This window comes from Podarcis melisellensis (assembly GCF_964234715.1).
Source record: "Podarcis melisellensis genome assembly, chromosome: 8".
In the NCBI taxonomy this organism is placed as follows: domain Eukaryota; kingdom Metazoa; phylum Chordata; class Lepidosauria; order Squamata; family Lacertidae; genus Podarcis; species Podarcis melisellensis.
The window spans coordinates 60,926,226-60,953,138 of NC_138540.1; the positions used below are offsets into that span (position 1 = coordinate 60,926,226).

General features: G+C 43.0%; 1 protein-coding gene across 3 annotated transcripts in view; it reads right to left on the reverse strand.

Moving 5' to 3' along the window:
* The window catches only part of CSMD2 (CUB and Sushi multiple domains 2), a 489,690-nt gene that overhangs the window by 339,010 nt on the left and 123,767 nt on the right, over positions 1-26,913 (reverse strand). For all 3 annotated transcript variants that reach the window (XM_081921160.1, XM_081921159.1, XM_081921158.1), the window contains exon 4: positions 2,165-2,359. In XM_081921160.1, coding sequence (XP_081777286.1) covers positions 2,165-2,359 — 195 coding nt within the window. The remainder of the gene's footprint in view (positions 1-2,164; positions 2,360-26,913) is intronic.

A 26,913-nucleotide genomic window follows, 5' to 3' on the forward strand; every position in this document is an offset into this window, starting at 1 on the left:
AGATGCTTTAGTTGAGATTCCTGTATAGTGGTACCTTGGGTTACATACGCTTCAGGTTACAGCCTCCGCTAACCCAGAAATACTGCTTCAGGTTAAGAACTTTGCTTCAGGATGAGAACAGAAACTGTGCTCCGGCAGTGCAGCAGCAGCAGGAGGCCCCATTAGCTAAAGTGGTGCTTCAGATTAAGAACAGTTTCAGGTTAAGTACGGACCTCCGGAACGAATTAAGTACTTAACCCGAGGTACCACTGTGTTGCAGTGGGTTGGACTAGATGACCCTTGGGGTCCCTTCCAACTCTACAATTCTATTAACTTTGTGGGTCCAGCAAGTAGGTTTGGCTCCATCCTACATACAACACTGGTCTCTGCCAGTGCAGTGTTCTCCTCCTTATTCTTGCAAGAAAATAAAACATGATGCGGAGCAGAGCACCGAGATAAAATGATTATTTCCTACAGCCAAGTTGAAAAATAAGGTTTCTCGGTGGAAGCACCAACTCAGCATGAAGTTCCGCTAAGGAGTCAAGATGGATGATGCTAACTTCAGAGAAGAAAAATGAAGGAGGCAGAATCGTCCCTCTCTGGTATCACCCCAGCTGCACTAGCCGTACTCTTCGTACTCAGAGCACTGGTAACAAAAATGGGCAGGAGTGGATAAATGCAAGACAAAAATGCAGCCAGCTGCATATATCAGAATTAAACTAAGGAAAGCACCGGGAATTATGCATCGCTAGGCAAACCATCTTTGCTCAATTTAAATATAAGATGTATGCTCCAGCTCAGGATTGCTAATTGATTACATGAACAAAGAATCAATAAAGGAATCAATATGAGATAATTGAGTGAAGGGTGCGTAGGATACATGATAGAATGGAGGAAGAGGCAGAATTCTCATGACATTTATTACTGTGTATCAATTCAAATGCTTCTACTTATAGATTGATTGGCTAGTCCCAAATGTGAGGTGGGGGGGGGTATTGGGAAGCTTTCATATAATGAGTGTTGGAAGGGACCCCAAAGCATCATCTAGTTCAGCCTTTGAGATATTTGAAGATGGCTATCATATCACCTCTCAGTCTTCTCTTCTCCAGGCTAAACATACCCAACTCCCTCAACCATTCCTCATAAGGCTTGGCTTCCAGACGCTTCATCTTATTGGGCGCCCTCCTCTGCACACCTTTCAGTTTATCAATATTCTTCTCAAACGGTTGTACCCACAGCTTTTCTATAGATGCATAAAAGAAATGAAAATAGACATACCCCCCCCAACCCTCCTTATATATTCCATAGTATAAGCGGACTATTTTTATGTCACAATTCTGTGCAAGCGCATGGGAGGAAATGCAAAATGTAGTATTTAGGTTCTTATGCATTCTCCCTTTTACTTAAAACCAAGTTTCATGCCATTATGGGTACCAAATTATATTTACGTGCCCAGTGTCAGCTGAAGTTGTGGAAGCAAGTAAGATGACTGGATATTAGCATTTCTAGTGGTTTTAATAAGGAGGACTTCACTTCCTCCCCCCGCTCAGCAGAAACATAATAAATTATACATAATAAAATACTCAAATATTCCCAGCTTAGTTTATATATGCAGGCCTCACAATTCAGCTTTGCTTGGTGCAGAATTTGGACTGAATGACACAGATTCTCCCCCATACCAAAAACCAAACATCCCATTAAAATGCAGTCTGAGTATTGTCCCCTCCCTACAGAACAACTTCAAAATGTTTACAGTGTTAGTCTGAACCTAGACACTGGAATGACCCAACAATGGTGACTGGGGGGGGGGGGGATGACCCAGTTTGCCTTTAAAGATGAATCTACATAATTCCTGCTTTCCAAAAACAATATGCAGACTGAAATTTAATCATCCTTCAAAATTCTCACTTCTCTGAATTTTGCAACGCAGTCCTCCACCCATGTAATGCATATGAGAATGCATATGCCATGTGAAGTGTGCATAAGAAGCATTCTGGGAAATTACTTGCAGAGGTGTGTATATTAGACAAAATTGCAACAAAAGTGTCCATTTTAGGAGCAATTCAAACAAACACGCTGACCAATTTTCATGAAAGGAAAAAAACACACCTGATGTGGAAATATGGAGAACTGAATTTAACACACCACCCCTTCCCCAGAATAAATGGAAGGGAAGCATACTTACCTCGACAGAAGGGCAGAGGGAAGTCCCAGGAGGCAGTGTTTTCTGAACTGGAGTGACAAGTGAGCAGTGCATGACCCTCCAGAAAGAAGCCCGGGTTACAGCTGTAACGCACTTTGTCGCCAACACTGAACGTCGTCCCCTGCTGGATTCCATTCTGCAGCCTTCCTGGATTTCCACATGTGTGACTTGGCAGAACTGAGGGGAGAGCAGGAGAAGAAGGAATGACACTTGGTTAGTCAAAAGCACCAAGCTATAATCAATCAAATGTTCAGTCCCTTCTGCAAACACAGGCTTCATTTACTGCTCTGCCCTCTTCCACCACCCTCTCGCTTGCCTTCCCATTATTCCACATCACTGAAAAGACTCAGAGTACAGGAGCAGTGTCTTGTCTTCCTCTTCCAGACCTTTCAGGTCAGGCCATGCAAAGCATCAAACAATGGGAATCGTGACATGACAACTTCTTCCTTGATAAGCTGTAATAGCTCCGAGCTCCGGGCCCAGGGAATTGGTGGAAATGAGTACAGGGGTGCTTTCCCCATGGTTCGCACTTCATGTCTCAGCCTTCAAGGATCAAGACAGGCAACACCAAATCAATGGGAACAAAACCTGTCTGTATGTGCTCTACCTTATCCTCATCTTGTTTTGCTTAATTGCTTATTTCCTGTTTTATGACAAACCATAGTGACATCCAATCCTTCAAACTATAACTTGCCCTTGTCTTGCAAATTACATCAAACCCCACAGATACCTTTTCTCTGGCAGCAGCTATTATTTGAAATGTGTTTCCACTGGAAGCGAATTTAGATTTAGCAACCGCTATATGTGGTAGATCTTCGGGAAAGTGTCAGCTGCTGGCTGTTTACTTCCCGTGCCCCCCTGCATACCCATATTTTTAATTGTCACTGTTAATGTTCTACAATATCCAACAGTAATGTTTTGCACAGTTTTCAATGTCATTTCAGCAGCACAGAACATAGAATTAGATTTTTAAGATAAATGAATAGAAAACACATTTTTATAGGAGATATTATACAAACAACTTAGATCTCTTCTAGGGATTAACAGCTGAAAGTCTCTAGTTCCTCGAGGAGTACTTAGCTGCTAACTGATGAGCAAGATAGATGAATAAATTTCTGTGGCAACAGCACTTCCATGAAGACAGCCCTCTGTAGCGGAATGGGGCCCCACTATACATAATCTTTCCTTCAGTGTGTCCAGTTGCTGACTAGGCTGTACACATGGTCAAAATAATAGAATTGGAGAGTTGGAAGGGTTCCCAAGCATCATCTAGTCCAGGAATGGCCAAACTTGGCCTTCCAGATATTTTGGGACTACAACTCCCATCATCTATAGCTAATAGGATCAGTGGTCAGGGATGATGGGAAATGTAGTTCCAAAACATCTGGAGGGCCATGTTTGGCCATGCCTCACTAGTCCAACCACCTGCAATGTGGGAACCTCAACTAGATCATATATGACACATGGCCATCCAACCTCTGCTTAAAAACCTCTCTGGAAGAAGAGTCCACCACCTAGAAAGTGTGGTGCTCCTGTTAAGAGAGCTGAACTAGGGAGCAGGAGGCCTAGATTCAAATTCCTGCTCAGCTATGAAAAGGTTCACTAGATGACCTTCAGCAGGCCACTGTCTCTCAACCTGGCTTACCTCCCAGGATCATTATGAAAATAAATGTGTACTCTGCCCAGAGCATTTTAGAGGAAACATTGAATCAAAATGTCATAAGTAAATATGCCTATTAAGTCTGAATGTGTGAAGCTATCAGGGCCAGCTCCAGATCTAAAGAAGGTATGGGAGAAGTGTCATCTTGTTGGCCCCTAACCAGTGGGTCCCAATGGGACCACCTGACTGCAGTAATGATGCAGTGGGTGGCTGTGTCTATAAATGTCTCAGAATACCCCAGGATAAAGTTTAGTTGCGGCATTGTAGGGAGTTAAAAGGATGGCTCAATCCAATTGCTTGGCACAGTTCATAGTGATGGGCTAAACAAAATAAGAAATGGGGGTGGGGAAGTCATCCACAATGGGTTCCACCAGGATGATGTGTCCCTGGCACTACCCTTGGGTGTCAAGTGCTGACACCAGCCCTGGAAGCAGCTCTGTGGGGCAATTCCCAAGCACCTCATGTATGCTGTTGTGGCTAACTGCACCTCTGCTCAATGTCCTTTAATAGCCCAATTGTTTAAATGTGCTCCTCAGTCTCTACAGACACAGCAGGTGCTATGACTCTCTAGTGGTTTGACTTCACCCCCAAAGGCACACTCCTCCACCGTCTGCAGAGACAGACAGATGCCCACTAGAGTGTCCTGAACCCCTGGCCTACCTGGCAGCAAGTCAGTATGTCAAGCCCCCAGTCCAGGGTCAATCCACACATTCAAAGTCCAAACTGAAGACAGTCCCACAGAGATCCTGGAGCATCCAAGCTGAGGTCCATCAACATGGGTAACTGAGTAGACACAGCTCTGCTGCCCTTCTATACTTTGCATGCTGACTGCAGCATCTGGACTTGATGAGGCAGGTGACCTTCACCTGTTCCAAGCCTACTTCAGCTGAGAAATTATACTCCTACTCCCCGAGCTAGAGAGCCCCACCTGGGTTTTGCTCCCTTGCCTGCCTTAGCCTCCTGAAATGCCCAGCCCATTGCTTCCTATACATTAGCACCAGCCATGTTCGTGGAGACGTTCCCCTTTGACTCTGGTGATGGGTCCTGCTGCTCTAGTTCTGTCACCCTATGAGTACTTCCTACACCAACCTCTCCTTCCCCAGCTTGCCCCTGTGTGTCCCAGTCCCAGCTACACCCCTCACTGGGATTCTCTTCCTCCTCCCTGTAGTTCTGCCAGTTCATGACACAGAGATACCACCAAGAATGACTGCATTACTGTGGCACCCCATCACATGGGAAATGAGGCAAGAATCCTCCAGTGCTCCCACAAATAGGGGCACCATTTAAAATGAACAAATGGTTTGAGGAGCAGCACAAAATGAGCACTTCATTTTCTGCACTGACACTCCAGTACCCAATTTAATTATATCATTGATGTCATTTTTAAAACAGCAGCAACAAAAATTGAACCTGTTCCCGGCTTTTGAGCCTTCTTCGCTTGAAATTAATGACCGAAACGTCACTCCAAGTAAAAATCTATCTTCTTTTTTTTCTTAAAAAAGGTCACCACTGAACACTCTCTGCTCTTTACTTAATGAACTGTTAAGATAAGATGCAGGTTGAGGCTGCTTGCTTCTTTACACATAATATTTGGAAAACTAGAATCTCGTTTACAAATTCCGCCTCATTTGCCTCTTTTAGCAAATGTGATATTCACTTCTAGACAACATGCACATCCTGAGGGCTTGGGTGCACATTACAACGTTGTAAAATGCACATCAGTGTAAGCTGGCTATGGGCAGGGCTGGGGCTGCAGACAGATATATCCTAGCCTAGTAAGTGTATTCCCTAACTGAGAACCTCGGCTTATGCAGGATCTGAGACCCAGAAGACAGAAAGTTCTGTTCAGTTGACCAGGTCAGAAGACCATGTTCCTCTTATTTACAGCAAGCATAGCCAATCCTGGGATTTTATATTGTCTGCCAATCACAGGTGCTGATACTACTCCAGGGTTCATAGACCACTTCTGGCTACCTCATTAGGCTAGGACCCAGTCTTAGGCCATTAGGTTTAGTCCTGTATCCCATGATGGTTATACTCAGTATATCTTTCCTTTAGGTTAAGTAGGTGGGGAGGATCTGTGGTCCTTGGGATGTTGTGGTACCCCAACTCCCATCAGTCTCAACCAACAAAGTCAATGTTCCAATAAAATTTGGAAGGCAATGAACTGTCCACCTCTGGATTAGAGGCAAATTGGAATTAACCCCTGCTGACCCTTCCCTGTCCCTAGGAATGTGCTTACAGCAGGTATTGACCATTTTTCTTTTGAGAGCCACATTTTTTGAGGGCATCTGCCAGCAGCAAAGCCAGAGAAGAACTGCTCTGCATTAATGAAGTGAAGATGTCTTTCATTCAGTTTTCACTATGGCCACCTCAGATTAGAACTCTCAGTTCCATTGTAGGCCTATTCAGAAGAAGCGACTCACATGAAAACAGTGCTGAGTGACAGGGGAATGGGGATGCCATGGGAAATCGTACAGGAACCTCCACAAAAATCTCCACCCTGGTTCATACTTTTGTTGAGGTGTGTTCAAATGGGGCCCTGCTCAATCCACACTGCATGTGTGCTTGCCATCACATCCACCTTCACAGATCCAGAAACATACCCAAGAAGTGGACAGGATAAGAGAGAGAAGGCAGTAGGAAAGGTGCCTTCTTCAAAGGGTCTTGTTTTACATGAAGGACCATGGCTCAGTGGTAGAGCATCTGCTTTGTATTCAGAAGGTCCCAGGTTCAATCCCCAACATCTCCAGGGAGGACTGGGGATGCCCCCTATCTGAAACCCTGGAGAGACCCTGCCAGTCAATGTAGACAACGCTGAGATAGATAGATCAAGGGTCTAACTTGGTATAAGGCAGCTTCCTGTGTTCCTGCATGTGCCTTGCCTGGAGCACATGCAAAAATGTAACTCTGCATGCTCTTGTTCTGAGCACACGAAAAGTGCCCTTTGTGCATGCCCATCCTCTCCCCCCCCTCTTCTTTCCTTCCCTGCTTTCATAATTCCACATGCTCACACAGTGATGGTGAGCTTTCGGGCCAAGGAACAGTATATTTTCATGTTTTATAATACAGTGTAAATCACACCAAGAGTTCCTGGGATACAGCAGCATATAAACTTAAATACATAAAAATTCCACCACCACAAACGTCCTCTGAACTAATATTATTGCTTACGTTTGCCTGATTGTCAGAGCTGTCCCCTTTTCAGCTGCTGCTGAGATTAAGGCATAGATATTATTTATTATATCAGATGCTGTGCAGTGTAATAATAACATCAAGCCTTTAGATCCAGCCAATTTCCAATTCCTCTACAGCTTTTGGAAACAGGTCCCCCTCCATAAAAGCTTTTCTGCTAACAACCAACCAAAGAGTCTCCCTTCCCGTAATTATATGGAAGCCAAGGCAGGCAAAAGACAGAGATAGATACAGCTGCATAAAAGCCCTGTTTATTGGCTCGCAAATAAAAATCCAGTTCTCTGCCTGATGCATCAAATTAATGGATGTAGAAAAGAAGAAAACCTTTGGGAGTTGTCAAAAGATTTGCTGAATGTTTTAAAAGCAGGGAGCAAAGGGGTATACGTGCAGATATTTGCTCAGTGATGTCTCCTAGAACAGTTGGGGGGGGGGGGAAGGACCACTTTGGATGTTTAAAAAAAGATGGGGAAAGATGAAAATGCTTACACACCTGTCTCTGTAATGTCTGAATGGCCACAACTGCTGAGAGGACTGAGATCTTGTCAGCATATAACAGCTCTGCTCAGACACCAGGGCAGCTTGTTGATTTTCTCCCAGGCGAAGTTCAAGGTGTTATTATTAGCGTATAAAGTCCCCAAGAGCTTGGAACCAGTTTATGTGTAAAGGTGCCTTACCCCATCTTTAGCCCAATTCACTGCTTCGATCAAACTGTTCCAGGTGCCACATAATATTTGTTCCACACTTGTAAGAAATTGATCTTTAGTGTGGCACCACCTACGCTTTGGGACATATGATTTATTTCTCCTCTGCTTGCCCCCCCCTCAAAATGACAAAGACCTCATGTTCACATATAAACAGGGAAGGGAGAGGAGAAAGGCAAACAGGAACAAGAAAATTCAGGCACTAAAACTTTCTAGCAGGATGGCTATTCAGGGTGCCCTCCGAGCTTATGGAGGGGAGCCCTGTTTTTTCACCTCTCCCTCTGCCACAGCAGGTGGAACAGTGGCTGTCAGATGGAATCTAAACTCCAGCCAGAAGCAGCCCAAAGGGCACATATGCCTGGCCATTTTTGATACTAGAAGCTTGAAGCTGGTTTCCTTACATAGCTGAGAAATATGCTTCCTCCCGTGTTTCTCACATAAACAAATCTGGCAAGAACAGCACCATCTCAGATAATTTTCAGTGGGAGAAAACTACCCCCTGCTCATTTACCATTCCGATTAAATGTCTTCCCCAGTTTCTCTCCAGATCAATCTACAGCTCTGTCTCCATCCTCTTCTGCACAGCTTGCACATAGATATCCATTCCTCAGCCTTGCCTATTGCCTTATTTACATGGCTAAAAGAAATACTTTATTGCCTGAATTACTTGTGGCAGCCTATGACAGCTATATTTTAAACACCATTGTGGCTCCAACCTTGAAGCTTTATCAATGAGAGAAACATCCTTTGCCTTTAGGAAATAAGGTTCCCACACAACTTCCTCAATCATCAGCCAATTCACTTTCAAAGAGTGGGGGTGGATGAAGCTTCCTGAAATTCATTCATTCATTCAGCATACCCTCACAGTTAAGAACTTAGGTCAGGTCAAAATACTGAAACATCAGATTAACTTTAATAATAATTAATGATAATTCAAAGGAAAAAACCAAGGACTTATGCATATAAGGAAAGGAGTGTTATTTGCTGCTTTAACAGTCTTCTTCAACTCCGCACCCTGACCAAAAAGGGAAAGGAAAGCCAGGCTGTTTGGATAGCATAAAATCTGTATGCCAAGAGAGAATCTTTCAACACATTTGCCCTTTAAAAAGTGCAATGTTTTAATAATTATTAAGTTAAAAAAAATAAAAACTGGTCTGATTCTCTAGAGAAAGATGCATTATCATTAATGGTGGATGTGATACCGAATAGGACAATTTATATAGCAAGACCCGTTTTTTTCAGCTTTTTTTTTTTTTTGCTGAACCAGATATAAAATGTAATATGTAATATATATGTATGATAACGAGGCTGCAGAACAGAGGGGGAGGAGAGAGGAGAGGAAAGGCTATCCTATCCCTACTGCTGAGAGACTAGCTGTCTTTAGTCCTCCATGAGCCACCTAGAAGGAGCCATTCCATCAGATGCCCTGGGTTCCAAGTTGGTTGTTACAATAACTGTTGCCTGAGCTGACTTGCCTCCTTGCCTTCTCCCTCCCCACCCTTTCCCCCTTGAGTGTCATGTCTTCAAGACTGTAAGCCTAAATAAGAAATAACATTCTTATTACTGGTGTTTGCAAGATGCCCTGGCGGGAACCTTTTTGGCTAAAGCATGGGATAAAGGTGCTCTAAATCATAAATACTTGGGGGAGGACATTTGGGCTTGAGGGAAAGTCAGACCATTGGTCTCACAACAACTGTCACTGTGAGTACACTGGTTCTCCAGCACCTAAGGAATAGGTAACCTTATGCCAAGACCTTACAGGTTTCCTGAGCAATACACACAAATGGATATGCATTTGGAAGCTGAGCATCTTGATATTGAAGGGTAGGATGGATAGAGCCTTCCTTTGCAAGTGTTATTCCTCCACCTACTCCTATGCAAAGTGGCTGTGAAAATCTTTAATGGGAGGTGCCTATCATTGGATCCAGAGCTTTCTGCATGCAAACAACATGCATGGCCATTCATCTACGATGACCTCTGTACAAAAAAGCTACCACCTCTAAAAACACTTAAGCCATACTAGCTTTGTCGGCAGATAAATTTGTTTTCCCCAATCTGTGGCCATAATTCTTGGCTAAGTAAGGCTGTGGCTGTTTGAGAGCCTTTTATCTCGATCTTCATGTGATGTGTTTCAGTGCCAAAGCAAAGTTTTTTAACCTTCAGAATAAGTGTCCAGCGAGCTCTAGAGAAGAGGAAATAAATGGTATCTTTTTTCATTTCATTTTATCCCCCTTTTATGTCATGATTCATTTCCAGTATGGCCAAGAAAGCTAAAGCTAAATGGAAACTATTTTCTTGCTCTTCTCTATTTCTTTGTTCACTAAAAACAACAACCAGAAAGATACTTTCTCCCCTCTCCCTCTCTCTCCACCCCCACCCTCAAATGTAATGGTTTTGAATGCGACATCATCCATCTTGTAGATATGGGGAGGGAAGGGGGGTATGTGGGGAAAAAACACTTTTTCCAATTTTCCACTTCTGGAATCTGCCAGCACAGGAGAGGAAATTGAAAGTACAAATCGAACAAAATCCTAGGCATGGTTACTTGGAACACAGCCCTACTGCATTTGATGCGGATTACTCGCTAATTGAGACGTCAGAAAATTCCAACGAAAACAGAAACAGGAGCAGAAATTAGCAGTGTTCGCTTATTCGTTCCAGCCAAAATCATCAGTATTCATGGTTGCTTTCATTTTGCAGATAATATGCAACTGATTACCTTTTCTGCATTTGCATTGTGTTGCCTTTACACTGAAATTAATGGGGTGGAGTAAGACAATGCCAACATACATAACGTAATTAGGTAACTTACCTAAGTTGTGTAATTTCTCCAGAGCAGACAGCCAGGTGAATATTGTAAATTTTGGCAGAAGATGAACTGCAATGGAATGGAAATAGTGCTGCGTGCAACAAATACTGCAGGGGATAGAAGGCAATGCCTTCTTACATCCCTACTCCTCAACGCATGTTTTTAGAACTGCCGCCACAATGATTTCTCGTGGAAATAGCATTTCTTCTAGTCCATGGCCATGACCTCCAGGATACCTTTAGACCCCAGATGTTTACTCTCCATTAAGAGTAACACACACACACGCCAGGCCACCAAGTTCTTTACCACAGAGAACCTGAATGCTTGGAGGGGACTAGGGATGTTCCTGCCGTCTAGGACCCTGGTAGTTGCCACTGCAGCACAGATGTTCCTCCTTAACAAACACAGTGACAGGCATACAGAAACTTCAGGATGTTTAAATAAACTTGAACAATGTGTTCAGAGGAATTGTCCCATTAAACTTTAATTAGTTTAATGTAAATGCCCAGTGCACTTCCTTCTTTAAAAGTCTCACCACGGCAGAGGATTTCGCGCAGCAGCTAAGAAGGGCAGGAGAGGCAGCATCTTCCCAAAAAAGAGTCCTGGAGCATGCGGTTTGTAAATCAAAAAAAAGGTTTATTTACAAAACACCAAAAAACAACCCTGGCGACGAACCACACATCTCAGCAAAAACACACACCCAAAGGGAGAAGGGGAAGAACAAACAAACAGGGGGACTATTTATACAGACTCATGTTCCTGGAAGCCTAATGACCTCCAGCTGCTCAGTGATTAGAGCGTTTCTGCTACTCTTTTAACCCTTTGATAGCAACACCCCCTCTCGCTCGTAACACTGAGCTGTACCAACCTTAATACAAATTTAAACCTGAACAGAAACACTTATGAGATTGCGGACTCAAAGCTTTTGTAAAACCGTCTGCGAGATTTTCTTGGCTTGGACAATACTTTAGTTCAATTAAACCTTGTTTTACACTTTGGCATACATTTTGATAACGGATATCCAAGTGTTTTGTGTGCGCCTTGAATTGACCTGATTTAGCTAGTTTAATACAAGGTTGATTGTCTTCCCACACTCTGATAGGTAGGGAACATTCTCCAAACAATTCTTGTACCAGTTGCTTATAAAATTCCAGTTCTCTACATATATCTGATAACGCATTGAACTCAGATTCAGTTGAACTTAAAGCTATAAGTGATTGTTTTCTTGATCTCCAACCAATTAGTGCATTTCCAAATTTTATCGCTATTCCTGACACTGATTTTCTATCTGGTCCAGCATCTGCCCAACTGCTGTCGGCCCAACATTCAAGTTGTGTGCTGCCCTCTGCTGATAGTTTTAAGCGAAAGCTTTTGGTAGTTTGGAGATACCTTAAAACTCTTTTTACTCCTTGCCAAGCATGCATTGATGGTTTTTCAGCTTGTCTACACAGCATGTTGACAGCATATGTTATATCGGGCCGAGTCCACTGTGCAATGTGGAGTAGACTGCCTATCGCTGACTGGTAAACCCCGGGATTACAGAACTCTGTCTTTTGCTCAGTTTGAGCATCCTTTGTGTAACTTAACTCCATTGGGGTTTTAACACCAGCACAGTTGTTCATTTTAAACCTTTCCAGCAACTGCTGGATTTTAGCTTCTTGGCTAAGCCAATAGTTACCATTTTCATCTTGCTGAATTTTAACTCCTAGATAAACAGATACATTGCCTAGTGATTTTATCTGAAACCTTTCTCCAAGCTTTGTGGCAAATTGTTGTGCAAGTTTATCATCCTTTCCACTGTATAATAAATCGTCAACAAATATCAAAACTGCTTCTTGTTCACATCCCGAGCCTTTTAGATAAAGACACGCATCTGCTGCGCTCTTTCTGAACCCCATGCTCTCTAGAGCATCGTTTAAGCAGGAATTCCAATTACGGGCGGACTGTTTCAACCCATAAATGGATTTGTGTAGGCGCCAGACCTGGTTTGGCTTGTCTCCTTCAAAACCTGGTGGTGGTGTCATATAGACTTCCTCCTGTAAGTCTGCATTTAAATAAGCCACATTGACATCAAAATGAAACAGCTTATTTCCCTTCTTAGCTGAAGAGGTTAGAAGCATTCTTAATGACTCCGATCTTGAAGTAGGGGCATAGATTTGAGAATAGTGAACACCTTTGCGCTGCGAAAACCCTTTTGCAACTAGTCGGGCTTTATATTGCAACTCTTCAGTAGTTGTGGGCTTTAAACGATATACCCATCGACAACCTACAGCTTGTTGCCCTTTCGGAAGCTCTGTACTTGTAAACACACCGAGAGACTTCATTGAAGCCATCTCTTTTTCCATTGCTTCCTGCCACTTTACGGCTTCTGAGCTTGGAAGCTGTTGTACTTCCATATAGCTTTCTGGCTCACACTGTGCCATATTTACGTATACACTTGTCACTTTAAACCGCTCTGGCGGCTTGCCCTTCGTTGCACGACTTGACCTGCGCAATTGCTCCTCTTGTGCCCCCTCTGACCGTTGGCTGTCAGAATCTGTCTCAGACTTTATGTCTGGACGCGCCCCTAGGGATAAAGACCTCCGTTTAGATACCTCCCTTGGGCTTGGTGTTGCAGGTGACCTGCTTTGCTTTTGCTGTCTGCTAGGCCTACTGACTGGCGAAGTTGGAGCACTCCTAGATTCTGGCTTTTCTACCTTAGGAGAAGAACCTCGTGCCTGATCAGAATCTGCATCTGAACCATGTGCACCATCCCCTTCTGGCTCATCACTCTCTGGACTTTCTTTCTCAGCATGAATGCCTAAATCATCTCTCAAAATGTCAGGGTTAGCGTGTAAGTGAGTCCATCCGGACTGCTCACAAAAATCAGCGCTCCTACTGAGGACCACTCTTGTAGTATCCCCACCTGGGTCCACAAACCTCCAAGATTTGGCATGTGGTTCGTACCCGCAAAAGATGAGTTTCCTAGCCCTTGGACTTCCCTTTTTCCTTAACGCTTTTGGGATAAGTACATAGGCTTGAGATCCAAACACCCGAAAGTAATTAACTTTGGGCTTCTTTCCATATAAAGCAAAATAAGGCGTAGTATCAATTACCGAATTATATACTCGGTTCAGAATATGAGTAGCCGCCTGCCAGGCTTCCGCCCAGTAACTCTGAGGAAGTTTAGCATCAAACAACATAGAGTTTGCCAACTCTTGCAGAACCCTATTTTTACGTTCGGCCACGCCTCCTTCTTGGGGGGAATAAGGTGTAGACAGACGATGCTTAATTCCCTTTTTCTTAAAGAAATTCTGCAACACAGACCCGGTAAATTCTGACCCTCTGTCTGTCTGAAAAGCAAGTACTCTAGTACCGAATTCAAGTTCTACCGCATGAACCCAATTTTTAACTGTTTCTGCAGTATCTGCTTTTGTTTTGAGAGGAAAAAACCATGTAACCTTTGTTTTGTCATCCGAGAGACACAGTGCATACTTCGAACCTCCCATGCTAGCAACAGGCATTGGGCCACACAGGTCCATATGCACAAGTTGGAATACTTTGTCAGATTTCCTATCTGAACTGGGATAGCTGCATCTATGAACCTTCGCACTTTTGCATGCAGTACAATCCAAATACTTAGTACATTTGTTCAATTTGCACCCTTCTGATAATTCAGGTTGCCTTTTAACATACTGAAAATTAATATGCCCTAAACGGCGGTGCCATAAATGAACACAAGAATTATGGGTAGGCGTGTTCACACAACCAGCATGAACCTGTTCAACTTCATCTGGACTTGTCTCAAAATAATATAACCCATTTCTGCATTCCACCTGCAAAAGAGATACGTTATTCTTTGAAATAGTGCAAACCCCATTTTCAAACACAGTTTTAAACCCATTTCTATCAAGTTCTGACACAGACAAAATACACCCCTTCAGTCCCTTTAGCACGTAGGCATCAATTTCTGTTTGCAAACAATTTAAGAACACTGTGCCTACAGTCTCTAAGGAACGTTTAGTTGAATCTGCCATTGTCACAACTTTAGGGGTTTGCAAATGTCTGCAATTCTGCAAACGGACACTAGATGGCGCCACCAGGTGGTGAGATGCACCACTGTCGATCAACCAGCGTAGATTGCTGCCTTGGCCATGCCCTTGCATCAACGCCATTGCTGAAGCCATGTGCTGTGGGAGTAGCCACAACCTCCTCCTCTTCTTCGACGTCCCCTGGAACTCCTTGTCTGGTAGCTAGGGGTAACGGCCTTGTTGCTGTCTTGACCAGGTTCACGTGTGCAATTCCTGATTAGATGGGAAGGGGAACCACAGCGAAAACAGTGTCTAGCTGCAAAAGCATTTACTGTGTGCTCAAACTCAGCATCAACACTCTTAGGCACAGCATAACTCCCCTTTAAAGACAAACCTCTTTCTCTTTGCCTTTTATCCTGTTCATCCGCAAGCCGAGAAGAAATGTATTCAAGGGTTAATTCAGTTGAAGGCATAGCTTCCAAAGTTAGAGCTAGAGTCTCATAGCTTTTATCAAGAGAAGACAACAATATGTATGACTGCTGCTCCATAGAGAAAGGAATGCCCAGCTGCCTTAGTTGATTAAAGGCAGACACCATTTTGGCAATATGTTCTTTCACACACGCTCCCGGTTGGAGACGTAAATCAAACAAACATCTTGTAGCATGGATCTTGGCCCCCGCAGTGTTTCTGGAATTTAACCGCTGCAGAACCGTCCAGACCTCATGCGTGTTCTTTAACTCAGAAACATAAGGCATTTGCTCTGGTCCCACTGCCAAAACTAGTAGACCTTGGGCTTTCCTGTCGCGTTTCTGTGAAGCTGCTGCTGCTGCTTTGGCTTCTGCAGACGCGTCTGCAGCTGCCTGTAAAGGCGGTGCTTCAGTACAGCTCCACAACTCTTTTGCTTGCAACCAAACCCTTACTCTAGCCTTCCAATCTTGCCAATTTTTCCCATTGAGTCGCGTAAACGGGACAGTAAAACTTTCCTGGGACTCTGCCATCCTCCCTGGGGCTTAGGAACGATACTCACACACCTGTAGACCGTCTCCCAGCTGCTGAGGTGGCTCCTTGAGGAATCAGACGTCTTCCAGCGAGTACAAACTGCGCAGTGCCTCTTTAAAACTTTTCTAGGCACGTTGCAGGACTCAAGCTGCTTTGGAGGCTTTCGTTGTCGGCAACCGCTTCTGTCTTCACTCCAGTCCTTGCATAAATCACTCTGAACTGCTCTCCTTATCTCCTTCTTGACGTACAAACACCCATAACCTGTCCCATTAAACTTTAATTAGTTTAATGTAAATGCCCAGTGCACTTCCTTCTTTAAAAGTCTCACCACGGCAGAGGATTTCGCGCAGCAGCTAAGAAGGGCAGGAGAGGCAGCATCTTCCCAAAAAAGAGTCCTGGAGCATGCGGTTTGTAAATAAAAAAAAAGGTTTATTTACAAAACACCAAAAAACAACCCTGGCGACGAACCACACATCTCAGCAAAAACACACACCCAAAGGGAGAAGGGGAAGAACAAACAAACAGGGGGACTATTTATACAGACTCATGTTCCTGGAAGCCTAATGACCTCCAGCTGCTCAGTGATTAGAGCGTTTCTGCTACTCTTTTAACCCTTTGATAGCAACAGGAATTCCTCCCAGGCAGAACTCGGCATCTATGGGCAGATGGCAGGGTCCCAGCAGCCTGGGATGGTCTATTGTGAATGCCTGCCCTGGGCCTGTATTTACTCATGAGCTTTCAAAGGATAGCTTGCTATATAAAGGTTTCCTCTATTTGTGGACTGTCCAGTCCAAAGCTGGTTTAAAGGCAAAGAACCATCAAAAGAAAGAAACAGGAGTCACCCAACAATGGCTTGCAGCACCTGCAGCCACACAAGCCACCTGGTGTGAGATGTACTGTGTTTCTATTTAAATTACACTAATTGCTACTAAATATGTGTCTATACATATTAATTACCATAAGCATTTTTTTGTCCTTTACTGATGAAAATCCTTTTTTGGCAAACGTAAATTTTCCTGAGAAATTTTGCTCATCAACTTCTTAGGTTTCTTTAAAATCTTCAGACGATTTTCCTGAGAAAGAATCACTAAACTTGCTTTTCTCAGTTATATTGCCTGAACCAGAACCTCCATATTTGCCCCCAAATGGGCTAGCAAATAGCCGCATGGGTCAACAAACATTGCCTTCTAGGATTCTAGCTATCGGACATGATCAGAACATTTTACACCTTGATTTTCCAGCAGGGGGAAGACAGGGAGACAGAGGTTCAGATCTGAAATTATTTCATCCAAACACTGGGGGCCAGTGTTGATCTACACTGTATATAATATGCTGGAGATTCCTCCTTTGTCCAAGAGGTTTTGTTTGTTGATCATGAAAATACTCAGAAGCTTACAACTTTATGGGAGTCAGAAAACTTTGCAGTCTCACTAACCTTCCCTCACTACTGCTTGGCTAAGAAGAACAAAACATCTTGCCAAGAACATGGCTGGGAGCATTCATCAAATTAAATGAAGATGTAATTTGCTATGTGGATTTCCCCTCTTCCATTTCTCTCTCAAAAGGTAAAAGCTGTGAGATAGCAAGAGGGTAGGGTGAAGGCATCCCAGGCCCAAGATACTTAGATGGCCAGAAGGAAAATCCACATGACATCCCCTTCCTTAAATTAACTGTTAGATGAACCAACTATGGAAAAAACAGTGAAAGCAGATTGTAAAAGCTACCCTTCAAAAATAATTTATAATGGCCTCCCGTGAATAGAAGAGCCTTGCAATGTCATCAGATGCTATCTGGTGAAGTACCTTGCTTGGTAAGCCTCTCTGGGGAGAGTGTTCCACAGTTGTGGTGCAACCACCGAGAAGGCCCTACTTCATGCGCAACATCTGCACACAGGCTAAGAAAATGGAACTATGACTAGAGCGCAGATAAATTCCTTCCCGCCTCCATAAATTTCCTTTGAAAACATCACTACCTTTGCAACATTATGTGCTGCACAGCGATAATTCACCAATCAGTTTTGATCATGTAGACCAGTGTTTCAGTATACTTTTTTGTTCCTTGGGTTCCCCCCACCACACTGGTTAAAATGGGAGGCACATGTTACTTTCACATGTGAAATGTTACACAAATATTTTTTTAATCAGAAGCTCCCCAAATAATGGGCAGCCATCTTCCTTGCGATTACAACATTCTCCAGGTGTGCCTCCCAACATTCCTTTACATGGTTATTTAGAACTCAATGTTGGAATTGGGCTTTGTGGGAAATGGTGGTGCTTTCAGTCATTCCTGAGAAGTGTAAACTCCAATTCAGGCTGACTAAATGAATCCCTGTGTGATCACCATCCCCAAATAGTGACAGAAAAGGGGAGAGGAACACTGCACAGTGCCTCCCTGCTCAAGCAGACATACAATATGGTACCTTATAGGGGTTTTTTCAAGGCACATAATGCAACTTCTCTTGGGACACTCATCATGGGACTCACTGAGCTGGATGTAAACATACCCACAGCCAGCATCTCACTTTCTCATCTTAACAGATCAGTCCTAACACTCCGTTGCAGCTGGGAGGGTGGGCTCTGCAGAGCACTGCAGCCCTGTTGCATCGGTAGACAGGTCACTTATGGCAGCAGCAGTGGAAGCTCAGCGAGGGCAGGGAGATTGGTCCTGGTCCCCATGCCAGCTCTGGGCTAGTGCAGTGATTGAGCCAGGTTCAGGCCTGATGCTGGCAGGTGCCAGCCACGATAGTGGCTCAGAACCCAGCAGACCCGCCACCTTCAGAATGCCTAGCTAAGCCAGCCAAAGCAAGCAGTGTGTGTGTTTGTGTGTGCTTCCACTCAATCCAAACCCCCCACAATCCAGTGCAAGGTGGGCTTGGATTGCATCTTAAGTCTCCAAAATAATACAAAGCATACTATCTGAGTCTGAAATGTACATATACACTTGCATATCATATGCATATGAATTAATCTGCATGTTTTCCAGGTGGGAATTTCATTTATACATTATAGATTGTATACTCATACATTATGGGTATGAACCAGCCAAGCACTTTGGAGTCACATTGATTTCAGTGGGGAAATTAAGAACATGCTTAAATCCCCCTTGCTGGGGGTGTGGAGTGGAAGCAAAGTCCTTAACTTTGGCTGCATCATGCCCCACCACTTCCAGCATCACACTATTGCAAAATTTGCCCGCTCCAAAACATGGTCTCAAGTAAGCCTCATTTGTCTGAGTGGGGTATACAAAGGAGGTAATCCTCACAAGGTTATTATTGTGGAATCTCAGACAGCATTTGATCAGACTATAATAGAAAACATGACCTTTTTGACATTTCCAGTCCATGAACCAAAACCTTGCAGCAGGGAGCCTGCAAGCACTAAAGGAAAAGTGTGTGTTTGTATGGAAGGGTTTGTGCGTGTTGTGGGTTCTCTCTTAGAGGCTCATTAATAAGGCGCACCAGAAATGCTGAGCTCATAGTTCAAGTCAGCTTATGCTACAATGCAAAAAGGTCACATAAATTTCCCCTGAATGGGCCGCCAGACCATTGCATTGTTGTAATGATTATGGCGTTTTCTCACGGAGTCTGGGAGATTGATGACATAATATGCAGTCATAAACGATCATCAAATAGGAGAGTATGAAGTTCAAGAAGAAATTCTATTATGCTGTACTGCAAACAAAGCTGAAATGGCATAACTGTGTCATAAAAACATGCCTAAGGGCTCTGCATCTCACTGCTAGGGTTATTCATGGGGACCTACATGCCAAAGGTGGTCAGAGGAGTGGGATGGGGTGGAGAACAAGAGGAGGGGGCAGTCTCCAGGCTCCATGTTGTTAGGGACTCTTGAGGCTTCAAGTGGGAACTGCTTGGCCTGCGACTCAGGTGTAGCCTGCTGAGCTACCTGAAACAATCCATGCTCAAAGTCTCTTCACGCACAGACAGACCAGAGATGTACGTTCCACATTAGCTGCAGAATTCAAGGTGCTAGATCTTACCTAAATAGTCCTAAATGGCCTTTGACCACAGATGTACAGCACCATCATATTAACTTGTCCATTATTTAAGATGTGCAGTGATGACCCTTTTCCGTGAGAAGTTTGTAAGGGATAGCGACTGTGGAGACTGTACATCCCTTAGGCAGTTCAGCAGACACCTTCAGGCATCACTTCAGGACTGTCCTATCCTACTAAGCATTGCTTCTGTTTTTATTGGCATCATGCTTTTATGCCACCTTTGAGTTGCTGGTTAAATCACATGCTTGGTTTTTAGAGTGCATGGATAGATGGAAGGGCCATAGGTCAGTGGTAAAGCACCTCCATTGCATGAATAAAATCCCAGCTTCAATGTCCAACATTTCCAACTAGGAGATCCCTGCTTGAAACCCTACAGTCCCTGCCAGTCAGTGCTGATAACACCATGCTACATGGACCAATGGTCTGACTTGGTAGAAGGCAGTTTCCTATGCTGTTCATATGGATGGACATATGTCGTTTTGCAGTTTTATTGCAAGGCACTTTATAGATTCTATAAACAAAATGGTAGGGTAGAAATCAATTAAATAAACAGATAAATATGCTTCTAGCCCCAATTTTAGGTTTCAGAGATAGCAAATAAATCATAGCTCCCTTCAGCTGAACTCAGAAGTCCCTGGTAAGGAGGTCTGATCCAACATGACTCTTATTATGTTCTACTCCCGCTGTCAAAGGCATTGTGCCTTTCAACGCCTGTTGCTGAGAATTGCACATGTTTCACTCAAGTTCTGCTTTGGGGCTTCCCACAGGCATCTGGCTGGCCACTGTGAAGAATAGGATGCTGAATGATGGGCCATGGCCTGCTCCAGGAGGGCCTTTCTTGTGTTCTTAAAGGAGAGAGACATGTGGAAAGTAAATCAATTATCTAAGCTGGCACTAGTTTCCCCAATATCTACGCATTGACGTACCCTACTCAGTTTCAAGAGGAGCTCCCGAGGGCCCTTCAGTAGTATTCCACAGACAAGGGCATTGCTGGCATTCCAAAAAAGAAGAAAGCCACAAGGAATTGTTGCAAAAAGAGGGGAGGGGGTAGAAATGAGGGAGGTGGGGAAAAAATAGAAAGGCTATTTCATAAACATTGTCATGGAAACAGAACATCTTCTCCACTTAAAGGCCTTTAAAAGAGAATTGTACGTATAAGGGTAGGAAGAAAGAGGCTGCAGCTCAACCTGGAATAGAACGGAGCTGATTAACTCTTCTCTAACCTTTCCACCACCCCCTTTCCTTCTTCAGCCTTGATTGCGCTAATGCAAATTCTTACAGCACTTTTGATATCTCTTGCTCAGCCCTGCTCCATAAAGCATTTTATATTCCATACCCTGCCCCAGAAATAGGCAAAAACCCATTCCTAGGTCTTGGAGCATTATCTAATGATGCTTATTGAGAAAAAACAAAAACAAATTCCCAAACTCTTGAACCCTATGACATCCCCATCACATGTGAAGATATGATCTAATAGAAGATGGTGGGCTCTTCTTCATTTGCAGTTTTAAAACATAGGTTGGGTGACCATCTGTGGGGGATTCCTTAGCTGTGACTCAAGCACTGCAGAGGGTTGGACTACATGACTCTTGAGGTCCCTTCCAACCTTACAATTTTATGCTTCTATGTCCTCACTTACTCGCCTTTTAGCTCCAGGTGTTGTCATAGGAGAGTTGCTTGGTCATTTTGCTTGCTTTTTCTGCACATTTTCCAACTCAACATAGCCATTTTGGAGGTGCACCAACTGTAATAGTACACTGTATTCCAAATGTAGTTACACCATAGGTTTGCAAAGCAACATTATAATGCCATTATGCAAAACTACCCCAAAACCTCTCCCCTGTGACCCACGGTAGGCACACAATGTTCCAGTGGCCATGGCACTCGCACATATTTTTAACCATCATTCCACTCCACTGATGCATTAATCTGCATTTTTTAAAAAAAGGATCCCTTTTAAGATGTTTATTTAAATATGAGAAAGTCAGGATGGCCGAGCGGTCTAAGGCGCTGCGTTCAGGTCGCAGTCTCCCCTGGAGGCGTGGGTTCGAATCCCACTTCTGACAAGATTGATTTTGGGACGCAGGTGGCGCTGTGGGTTAAAGCCTCAGCGCCTAGGACTTGCCGATCGAAAGGTCGGCGGTTCGAATCCCTGCGGCGGGGTGCGCTCCCGCTGCTCGGTCCCAGCGCCTGCCAACCTAGCAGTTCGAAAGCACCCCCGGGTGCAAGTAGATAAATAGGGACCGCTTACTAGCGGGAAGGTAAACGGCGTTTCCGTGTGCAGCTCTGGCTCGCCAGAGCAGCGATGTCACGCTGGCCACGTGACCCGGAAGTGTCTCCGGACAGCGCTGGCCCCTGGCCTCTTGAGTGAGATGGGTGCACAACCCCAGAGTCTGTCAAGACTGGCCCGTATGGGCAGGGGTACCTTTACCTTTACCTTTACTATTTAAATATGAGCTGTCTCTCTCCCAGAAAAAAAAGATATATTTTAAATGTACAGTATATTTTGATATGCTTAAATTCAACTATAACCTATCTTCAATCTGGTGGGCAGTGAAATTCCAATGTACATATTAATGCAAAGGGTTCTGAGCAGACCATTCATTTCAAAAATCAAATTCTTCCAATAATAATAATAATAATAATAATAATAATAATAATAATAATAATTTGTTATTTATACCCTGCCCAGATGTTCCTAGTGACACGCAGACAAGGTACAAAAGAACGGTCCAGGGACATGCTCATACTTCTAAATAAACTGCCTAAGCTTCTCTCTTGAAAAAAGCATATAGTCTTAAATCAACAAGTCAGCAGTAGGCTGTATGCTAGAAAAGGAATCTGGAAGATTAGCTGAACCACAATAGCCCAAAATGTGTACCTAATGATGCTTGCTATGCACTTCTGCTATCTATCTATCATCCTCCTGTTCCATTTTGATGGACATTTCTCCAGGGCAAGAGCTATAGCCCAAGGCCACCTTCTGTTGTCACTGCTGCAATATATCTCCCCATGATGTTTTAGAAACATCATCCACTGAAATGTGGGAGAGTTGCTCAGATGCTCTTCCTGTGCAGTGGTAGAATCACAGTGGTTTGTGACTAAGGCTGTTTTATATAAGCTGGCTATGGACAGATTGAGGGCTTATCCACATTTACCTTTTGCCCCACACTTTTCAGGCACAGGTCCAAGCTTTAAAGCTCTGTCCAAGTGCTATTTTTTGCACCCCAGAGTTTTCCCTGTGAAAACCCACAGGCATTGGCATTTTCCATGTATCACCATTTCATTTGATTCAGAGTGGGTTTTCTAAGGGAAAGCTGTGGAGCAAAAGAAGAAGAAAAAGTGATTGGACACAGAGCTTTAAAGTGTGGACCGTGCCTGGAAAGCACAGAGGAAAGTTAAATGTGTTAAGCCCTGAGTTAACAGCAAGATCTGAGATTCTGAGATTCAAACTGAAGTTTTACTCAAGGCTCATTAGGATTTGTTCATATTCCAAGGCTAGTACAACTTGTAAATAACCTATGAAACTCACAGCACAATATTTGAAAAGAAACATAAGGAGATGAAAAAATTCTAGGCATGGCTATTCACCCAGTTCACCGTGATTACAGACATCAACTTTTGTGTCAAAAGGGAGCACTTAACAGATGACTAAACATCCAATTTGCCGCAGAGACAGAAAGATATTTACCAAACCCTACAAAGTCAGCAGAAGAAGAAATGTCCAATACAAAAATCAATCCATGGTGCCCATTTAATTTTCCAATATATGTGTTTCTGAGATGCAATTAATTTTTCCTTAATTCCTCAAACAATTGGACAGTGGAACCTACCGCTGCAGGATATCGTATTCAGCACTAGCATAAATGTTTTCAAGAAAGGAAGACACACATAGAAATAGCTCCTAGCTAGGGATGTTGCCAACTTTGCACCAGGAAAATTTCTTGTATTTACAGTTTAAATGATTTTCATCATCAGAAGCATTTCAACATAGAGACAGAAAGACTAGAAGACAAGGAGAAACAAAACAAATCTGATTTAAGGCTCAGTTACTTGCAAACTGCCATCAAGCATATTATTTTACTGCCCTTGAATGGTCCAATTGACTCCAAAGTGTTTCACATGACTGGGCCCCAAAACTGAATGATGGCTTCCCTTTATGGGACTCTTAATTCCAGTTCCAGTGGTTGCACCTTTTTGCGCTGTCAACTCACACACACCCAGTTCCTTGTTTGCTCCTGCACTTCCACCAAAACAAAGCATCACCATTTTGTTGCCTCTTGAGCACCATTACAGATGCCCTGGGGATGGGAGGACATGGTGAATTGACCTTAAAGGCAAAGCCATTAACTAAAATAACTTGCAAACCTATGTTCAAAAGGTCACTATGGTGAGATGTGCTGCATTTCTGTTTCAATTACAGTACTTATTTCTAAATCTGTGTTTATCTTTGTGGAAACAAATCTTCCTTCGGCATTTTTGTGTGTGGTGCCTTTTCTTCTTATTTGGCAATGCAGAAACCACTACTTTAGGAATCTTTAATGGAATGGGGGGGTGAGGCAGGGGTGAGTTTTATTAAGACCTTCCCTACCGCTTCTCATAAGTCAAGCACCAAGCTAGCTAGCCCACAAAGATGGGTGCAACCTAAACAAATCCAACACATTGATGATGTGGAATTTTAAAAACAAAACAAAAACCAGCACTTTCAGTCAATAAGAATCAGCAAGTTAGTGGTGGCGAATCTTGGTCAATCATGTTGTACATGAGAAAATGGAAATTAGGGTTTGTGATAAGATTGTGCAGATTTAGATATCTGAGGACCTACAAATATATGCATTTGTGCACCCATCAGTGTGTGTTTTATTTTTATCCAATTAATCTTTGTCAGCACTAAAATACAAGGAAAATGCATTTGCTGTTCCCCAAGGCATAACAAAACAAAACACGAAGATCTTTTGTGTTAAGGAAAGGATGGAGCTGTTTATACAACAATGACAAGAAGATGAAATTACTGTGAAAATACCCCCTCCCCCTTTTTAATAAAGATTTTCTTTATCTCGTCTGATTTCTGAGCCTGAGGACAATATTATTCTGAATTGAGTGTATGGATTCTTTGACCTTCTTTCCCCATCTTATTAAAATTTCAGCTGGTTTAATAGAAAGGGGAGGGGGCACATGGGTGTCACAATTCCACTGAAGCAAAGATTACAGAATTTGACTTCATGAGAATCTGTATTCTTTCATTTCTAAAAAAATAATAAGTTTCTAGCCTTCATGGTTGGAAAGCCACACTGAAAGCATGTGGACAACACTTGGGATGGACAGATCAGCCTCTCCACACACCCCGTCATAAATCCATTCCATCCGGTTTTATGTGGATTTTAAGGGAGATATGGCTATCTGAATGCTTGATGGAACACCAATGGGTAGTCAAAGATATTTCAAAACATGACAGATTCAATGGGGCTTGCTCCCTTTCTCAGCTACATAATTTGGCGTGGAACTAATACTTTCCCATCAATGTTGCGTGCTACACTATGGAGCAGATATGTCCAAAAAACTTGAGCAACTTGGTTCAATTCTTAAACTTTAAACAGTACTATATCTGTATTTTGCTCGGCATACACTAACCTTGTTGAACGTTGACTGATATTACTCAAGTCTTGTTTGTTTTCTTGTACTTTTGAAAATCAATAAAAATATTTACAAAAAATAACCACCAGTGAAATCACAAGCAGATAAACGGCCTCAAGGTTACTTGTGCAGGGATAATGATGGCCAGATCCCCTCTGTCCAGAAGGTGTCACAGCTTAATCTGGTAAAAAATGCTCCAAACTGCAGCAGCAGCAGCAGGTGTATCATGCCCTCAGTAGGCATATGTGGGATGAGGACAAAAATATATATATTCACATCTCGCTTTCTGTGGACATGTATTCTTTACACAACTGTCCATTATTGCAAAGACTCAAGGTCCTGGCATTAATTTACAAAGCCATGGGCAACTTGGGTAAAGGGTACCACAGGGACTGCCTGAACTCGATCACCGAGATCATTTGCAGGAACATCGTTAGTCATTCCCTGCGTTGGCAAGGTTCATTTGACAACAAGAAACTGAGGGTCATCAGCCCAAGCCTCTGGAATACTATTCCAATAGAGATTCAGCATGCACCTTCTGTTTCAACTTTTAAACGGCTGCTGAAAACCTTTCTATTCCATCAGGCTTTCGCTGACAGTAAATCTTTCCACAATAGTTATCAGATTTTTTATTTTACTGTTTTTAATGCTTTGACGGTTTTGTGTACAATTGTTCTAAACCATTCTCTTTAAATAAATAGAGGCATATAAATATGTTTTATAAATGAATGAATGAAGCCACCATTTAAAAAAAAATCCACCTACCCAAATCCCCACAGCCGTGTGGTCTTTAACAAAGTCACCCGTAATGTTAAAAGCAGCCACTGTAAACAAAGCAACTTTCTGTACTATATATGGATACACATGCATCACTTCCATTGAAGGAAAAAAGCCATGAAAAAGATACAATAGAATATCAAATAAAAATATATAACATTCTGCTTCGAGGGCAGGCTGCTGAAACTGCCTTGGTGATGTGGGACTAATTGCACACAATGTTGAATTCTGGTCTGCCCACCTACAAAAGCTCCTCATAACCTTTCACATAACAAACCTGGGAAGAAGGTTGTATTTATTCCCATTTCAACAACAGCAATAGAGATGGCTCAAAGGACATCTTATTTCTCCAACATAGAACAAAAGCTGTTGAAGAATCATGGTGAAAGATACAATGTGAAAGATAACATAGGTGTACAAAATTCAGATAGTTCACAGGGGGGGAAATCATAACCCAACCCCTTCCCCCTTCTTCCCCACCCATTGAGCAAAAAAAAATATCTCAGGTTCCATCAAACAAATTTGCTAACAAGAGGTGTCCAAATGCATAGAGAACAGACAGAAAAATTTATATACAGTGGTACCTCACATTAATAACTTAATTCGTTCTGGAGGTCCATTCTTAACCTGAAAGTGTTCTTAACCTGAGGTACCACTTTAGCTAGTCGGGCCTCCTGTTGCCACCCCATGATTTCTGTTCTCATCCTGAAGCAAAGTTCTTAACCCAAGGTTCATCCTGAAGCAAAGTTCTTAACTATTTCTGGATTCGTGGAGTCTGTAACCTAAAGCGTCTGTAACCTGAGGTACCACTGTAATTGGTTAAAATATGAAAAATCAATCAAAAAGAATTGCAAAGAAAGAGGACAGGAACAACTTCCCAAAATATATAGTAGATAATATTGATGATAATGTTAATAATGATTTGTTCAAGC